Source organism: Cryptomeria japonica, chromosome 3 (assembly GCF_030272615.1).
Source record: "Cryptomeria japonica chromosome 3, Sugi_1.0, whole genome shotgun sequence".
NCBI lineage: Eukaryota > Viridiplantae > Streptophyta > Pinopsida > Cupressales > Cupressaceae > Cryptomeria > Cryptomeria japonica.
In genome coordinates, this window is record NC_081407.1 from 148656827 (window position 1) to 148664211 (window position 7385).

Below are 7385 nucleotides of genomic sequence, written 5' to 3' on the forward strand. Positions count from 1 at the left end.
TCTCTATTTGTCCATTGGTCTAAAGGTGGTAAGAACTACTAGGAGTAAGCTTAATGCCAATCAAATGAAATAACTCAGGCCAAAAGGGACCGAGGAATCTATCATCCCTATCACCAACAATGTTCATAGCCAAGCCAAATAGTCAAAATACCTCTATGAAAAAAAAGTCAACAACCTATTGTATCTAAACTCAATAGAGATGGCAAAGAAATATGTATATTTAGTTAATCAATCCACTGCAACAAAAATGCAATCCTTGCCATTTACCTTAGAAAGGCCTATGATGAAATCAATCCATGGATATACCTTCCAATTTTTTGTTGGAAGTGGACAAAAGCTAAAGTTAACTTGCTAGTAAGGTATGCTTTGCTTTATTGAACTTTCTGTGAACAAAGTGGAATCTTGGTTTGAAATTTTTCAAAAGATATCCTTCCTTCTCTCCTAATGCTTCATACTCTGTTTCATGCACTCCACAGTCATAGGCAGTTATCCCTTGAATGGGACAACCAACCAATCAGTCTATCCCTCATTCATAGGTTAAGTCTACTCCCTCAATCACAGGTAGTTAACTGGCCAGAACTGAGGATTGTTAACTGGGCAGACATCTTTCTAAATGTAGACTCAGCTGTTTATTCAACTGACAGACACAGCTGCCTTATTCCCACTTCAACTGCCTCATTCCAACTGAAAGACATGAAAAACTACAGTTGTCTAATCTTATTATTCAGCCCTATGCTTCTGATGAGAGGACACTCACTTCGTATCTAACGGCTCACAGAATGCTCATTCAGTGCTGCAGATGAAAAGGGAATATTACATAGCATGCAGGAGATGGATTTGCATAACATGCAAAAGAGAGACTGGTATAGCATGCAGGAGATGTATTTGCATAACACACAAAAGAGGGACTAGTATAGCATGCAGAAGACAGATTTACCTAGCTTGACTTGGAAATTAAGTACTTTGCATGTCCCTATGGATCCCCTTTATTTATTAATTCCATGAATTCATTTTTCCTTGAGTGCCAACTGGTGGTTAGCCTTGGAATCTGTGTGAATTATTATTGGCCTTCTCCAAAGGCCCACCTTCAACATGGTAATCAGATTTCAAATATCAGATTTCTTGGGATTCAACTCCTTTTATACATAGACAAAATTCAACCATCAGTGCACTTATTTGATTCTACTTCTCTCCCATGTGAGACAAAACTCAGCACTCTTTTGGGTATCACCATTATCTACATAAAGAATCGAAGTTTGACCTCTCTATCTTCAAGCAAAACCAATGTTTTTTAATGCATATTCAATGTTCATTTCTCGTTTTTCGATAGAATTGAGCTTAGGGAGATCCCATTACAAAGGATGACCAAGACAGCCTAATCCTCTGAGACCCTAATCAATCTTCAAGGAAGCTGTTCGAGATTGTAAGCTTGACTTGTGAATTGGGCTTTTTTCCGGTGGGTTCCATTTAATTACCAACATGCAGTACCCCTTCAGTTACCTTTTCCCTTATTTCGGTACGTTGTGCCTAGTAGAGGCTACATGTTAGTAAGACCACTCTCATTAAGTGACCTTCATGTATTACCTAACAGTAAATTATATTGGGAGAAGCAAATTGAATAAGTATGCTATCCTCTTTTTATTGTAAGAATGATGTATAAATACAGGACATTCTTCTCACCATTATATTTAATTGATTGTGGCTTGATTATTTCTTTATTAAAGGTTTTCAATGCTTGACGGCACACCTAGTGCCTAGGGGTATCAACAGTTTCCCTCCAGCTCTTCATTGTCGTTTTAGTGTATTTCATTTCTGTAGATTTAAGTTGACCAGCATCACTTCGTTCCTGTTACATATCATCAAATTCTTCATGGCTATGAAACCAACTTATCTAGGCTAACAGAGCAGTAAAGCTAATGATCAATTACTCCTTACCCCTTTGTTTTAGAAGCTCAAACCCCTGATATCGCTAATATGTAACTGCAACCAGAGTAACAGCATCTTGAGTAACACAGCTAAATTTGCAGCATCAACTTTGGTATACCACTAAACATGCCTTTCTTATCAATTCTTTTCTTTAATAAATTATGAATATGTTGATCTAACATGCAATGAGAGTGTCACTAATTGAGTGCAGTGCAAGAATTATACACTCTAGAAATCTAGCAAACTATGAAGAAGAAATCCAGGAACACAAGTGACAAAGAACCGGACTGGAGGATAAGAATTGGAGTAACTAACCTACACAATAAATGGAATTTGGCATATAAATGCCAATGGCACAAGCATGTGCATAGCCTATCCCAGAAAACAAAATCTCTTTCAAATTCAGCTATATAACATATCTTGGTGATTCTTACAGTAATACTCAGGTCAATGGATAAACATCAAATCAGTCTCTTTGGTAGAAAAAGTAATAAAACTGGACATATACCCTCTGATTTTCATTCAAGTGAGCAAATTTCTTATGGAATACGAAGGTGCGAGATTAAAAGATGCCAATTTGCAGCATCTTTAATGATACAACAATACACAAGAAAATCAGAACACAAAATTTTTTTACTTAGTTTTCTTCTGCTGCATTGAGAGAAGATAAATATTAACCACTAAATTGTCACCAGCACATGGAAAGAAATTAAGCCGAAACATCAGCAAATATATGACAACACTGATGAGCTTAAAAAACAGATTTGTTTTATGTCACCTGCAATTTTGTCTTCAATTTCCAATGCTCAACATATTTTCTTCACATGTTTGTCTATTTGTTCTTATCCACCCTGAAATTGCAGTAGCGAGAATTTCTTCTGGAATCCATTTTTGGATTAGAAATTCACTCCATCAACACCACACTGTTTATCAGTCAAGGCGCGTCGGTGAGGGCTTAATACTATCTGACAGTCAAGTGAGACCTGCATAACCAAGCAATATCAAATAATTGTATTAGATCAAATCCATATCTAAAACAATGAAAGCTACTTCTCATTTACAGCACATATTAAATTCCAATTGGCACTCATTTGTCAGATGCTAACTTCTTAAACCTTATTTCCCACATTTATTGAGGTTTAGTTTTGCCAAAACATTTTAGCCACGAGTAATACAACATTCATGGAATGATAATCAGGGGAACAGTAAGGATTAAATTCGTACTGATACGAACTTTTGAAAATCAGGTTATGATATAGGATAAACAGCTACAGCAAGAATATAGTTCTCGATAAGGAAAAATTTCAATTACAATATCTGGATAATTTTTTTGGGAAGAAATCAGCAAATTCAGGAACTTCTTAAGTTTCTCAGCAATATTGGCAACTTGTCCATGCAAACCTGCAAATAATAACCAGTCAGTCAAATTTTCAATCTTAGCATTCACTAACCAGATATGATTCTGGCCAAAAATACAGATAATCAAAGAGGATTTATAATTCTCGAGCCACCAAACCTACAGTTGTTCACAACAATCAGTTTCAGGTATAAGACTACTAAATATCAAATGTCTCAATCAGATAGGCTTTGGCTCCGGTGAATATGCTGGCAACTATCCAAACACAAGGGACATTGATACACACTTGTCTATGCAATAAACATCTGTGGAGCTAGTAGTCTCCCTGCAGTTATTGACCCCAGACAAACAAGATTAATTGCTGAATTAAGAACCACATCAAGGTAAAGTTAATGTGCATTGGGCAGATATCCGGTGAAAAATATTCTCTATCAGTTTCCCCCTAAGCAGCTACATCGACCAGAACTAATGATGAGCTAAAAAATACACAGTAATTTGTTCAAATCAGTCAGGCAGAAAAAAAAGGTTAAGGGCATTCCACTAGTATTTCATGTGCATCTTTCAATATTTTTACCAAACCAAAAAGAAAAATCATTTACAAGGTTTGAGATACAGATTACACGTAAGATAATATTTAACCATTGCTTGGAATTCACTAATGTTTAGGAGACTGCTAACAGAAGTTTTTAATAGTTACCATAAAATTTCAGGGATATAAAACATATAAAGCTCTTAAAAGATCCAAGGTTTTTTCTTTTTATATGATGTTCCAAATGAAGACAAAAGTACCAATAAGGTTTAACTTACAATATCTTTTATTTCTAAATGGTTGCAGCTCAATAGTTTGGGAGTTGTTCATGTCAACCCAAATTTGCTTCCACGTCTTAAATAATGTCACTTTATGAGGAGCCTCAAACATACCTTAGAATAATGTTGCTTCTGCTCCTGAGAAATATTGTGTTACTTCAGCAGCAATGACTGTATTTTTCTAAATCTTGTTAACTATCCTTTATGTGTGAATGAAGATGTAACAGGTGATTTGTTAACTTGATCTTTATTAAGAATAGATTCCAAGAGATCCTCGGTCACACAAGCCAACGAAAGTTCCTAGAGTTTCTGTTGTTAACAAAATTACTCAATTTCTTCTTCTCCTCCTCCTCCCACTTCATACATCTCATTTATCTGACGTTGTAAAACACAGTGGATAAAGGAAAAACAGACACCAATTTCCTCTAATTCGGGCCAAGTTGACAAACAGACCCTTTTAAAGCGAACTGAATCTAAGGGGGTGCTTCATTATCTAATAACTAACAGTCAAACTATACGAGGGATGAGCATGAAATTATCAAGATTTGGAAAAATGCAATCATGGAAGCTAAAGAAACATAATACTACTGCACAGGGCAGAGAAGAGACATTCTTTTAAAAGTACAAGTTTAGATTCAAGACTTCTCACGAAATTTTTAAGCATTTGCCCAAAGCCATTTATCATAACCCGATAAACACTAGCGCTGATCACAACTCCAACAGAATTGGACCTGAAGTAATAAAGCTGAAAACACTCAGGGAAACGAAGTTGAGGTAAGCCATAACCAAACAAAGGGTACTAGATCTGCACAGTCCCCTAAAAATTTGCATTCAAGTACAAGATTTGATCTGCAAAGACAACTACTTTTACGAATGGTCTCTTAATTTGTTGAGAAACATTGTAATCCCCCGTCCATAGTACGGTACTCTAACTTGTCAAAAAGGAAAAAAGAAGATACCCGTAGAGAGAGCTCCCGCTCGTATTTTTATCGCCCAGAAACCGCAAATTAGAAAACTGGGAAAATATGGAATCTTCAACGAACCCATTTGTTTAGGAAGCGATGGGAGCCGTTGTTTTTCTGGAAAGAAATGCAATAGTACTATGGAAGGGGCTGTCGAATTAGGAAACCAGGAAAACAACTTTAAAAGGATGCCGCAAGGTTATAACGTTTCGGGAAATAATCAAAAAGCTGTGCGCAAGCGGAAATTTTCGTCAAACTCAACTCATGTAAATGACCCCTAAATTTCCTCAGCTCAGTCAACAGACCTAGTCAGATTATAGCGAATCTAAGTACGTGGTCCTATGAACGACTCCCGCTGCTATTTTCACTGAGGAGGAGACGGAAAAAAACAAAAAGGTAAATCTCATCACCTTTAACTGCAGAGTGGCTATTTACTTCGAAATCAGCTGCAACATCTCGAATTCTCAAGGATTTTAATGAAAGCATCAGTATAATACATTTTGTTTGAAGTTCTTGGAAGCCAGAAAAATTGATATTGCAAAAGATATTTTCCTGCAAATCACTTCCGAAAAAATCCTCAGCAGCATCCGCTGAGTAAATCGTGCTAACTTCTCCCCTCTACGGGAGCATCGCCCGAAACAAAATTTCCATTAAATACCGTCCCAGCCGATCATCTCGATCCCTTCTTCCTAAATACTTACTTCATATTGACAAATAGTCCAATTGATAAACCTACCGTACCTAACCTTTTACATTATCTCCAGCTCTCAAGCGTCCTCGCGAAAAAAAAACAGGTATATATATACAATCTCCGAAGAAAAGAAAGCCCGGTATCACTGTACAAGAAAATAGCAGAGCTAAAACTGAAGCTTCTGTAAAATGACGTACATATTCAAGTATGCCGAAGCGTCTGTCAATTGACGGGAAAATTTAACAATGCAAACTTCTCGACACCCAAATGCAGTATTACAGAGCACGCAGAGACAAACCTGAACTTGAGGCAGAGTAATCTGAATTACACGTATTCTGGCGCCAACGTCGCCAGTTAAACGCAGCGCGACTCGATCATTTACCGTGGCATCCCTGAGCAAATCAAGCGCCGCAGCCTGCAAAATATTGACCCTATTGACGAGCAACCTCGTCTCCACGGTCGTATGACTGTGCGAGGGCTGATAAAAGGCGGGCACAACAGCGACTCCAATTGGCATGCCCTTATACATGACATAGAACTTTGAGGGGCTGTATTTGATCCCCACATTATTAGGGTTACTGGCAGCAAAAACCATGGCTATGTTGAGCGAGAGGAAAACCTCCATGCTGGACACAGCAGAGGCGCTGCCAGGAGGCGGCTCCACACGCAGCGCCTCCACTGTGACGCTCTGGAGCTCGAATTCGGGCTTCTTGGGCTTTATTACTAAGAACACAACCAGAGCTATTATACCTATAATTACTGCTACTATGAAGAGCACCGAGAGCACGCAGCAGCAACATCTTCCCAAAGAAAATGATGAAATTCTATATTTCTCGCGGAATGAGCCTCCATGCACGCGGCAATATGTTGGCGGATGCATTCTTGCGGATTCTGCTGCTTTCGTTGCTTTCTCTGCCATTTCACGTTTTTTTCACAGCCTGGTTTTTTCTTATGTCGCCAAAATCTGCGTCATGTTTTTTCTGCGCATTTACGCTATTAGTTGCACCCCCGTACAATCTTTCTGTAACGTTTGCGACTTAGTAAGTGAAGCTGGGCTGACAGCCTTTAACTGTGGTTAGGTTAAGGAGATTCAACCGTAGTTAGAAGCGCGAGATTCGAGGGTTAACAGGGACCGAAAGTCCGGAATTTGACGGTCACCTTTTGTTGTCGGGTTGAAATTTACGTTTGTTTAAGATTATTTAGTGAGCTTTTACGTGGATTGGTTTTTGTCCTAAAAGATTATATGTGAAAAAAAATTATCATTTTTTATTGATCAAAGCAAAATATGTGATTATCTTTTTTAATTGAACAAAGTTCAGTATGTCTTTTTGTTAGAAATGTTTTGTTGTATGGAGATGAAAGAGATCATTTTAGTGATTAAATATTATTTTTTAATGTGATATAATTTTAATATTTGTGAATTTTGAAATATTTATAAAATGTAGAGTATTATTTAATTTTTTAATTAATAAAAGTAGTCTATATTTTATTATAAAAAATTATGTTGAAAAATATTAAATAAAAAAATATGTTGAAAGTAGTGTATTATTAACTTTTTAATTTATAAAATGTAGTATATATTTTATTTTCTAAATATTTATACCAAACATTTTTAAATAAAATAGCTTTTACATCATCCACC

At 36.8% G+C, this 7385-nt stretch overlaps 1 protein-coding gene across 1 annotated transcript; it reads right to left on the reverse strand.

The window, feature by feature from the left end:
* Positions 1-2306: 2306 nt before the first annotated feature.
* On the reverse strand, positions 2307-6768 carry LOC131060305 (NDR1/HIN1-like protein 3). The gene is made up of 2 exons (XM_057993479.2): positions 6042-6768; positions 2307-2909 (listed from the first exon to the last, which is right to left on the reverse strand). Exons 1-2 carry the CDS (start codon positions 6660-6662, stop codon positions 2823-2825), a joined length of 708 nt encoding a protein of 235 aa, XP_057849462.1. The 5' UTR covers positions 6663-6768; the 3' UTR covers positions 2307-2822.
* Between the last annotated feature and the right edge of the window lie 617 nt (positions 6769-7385).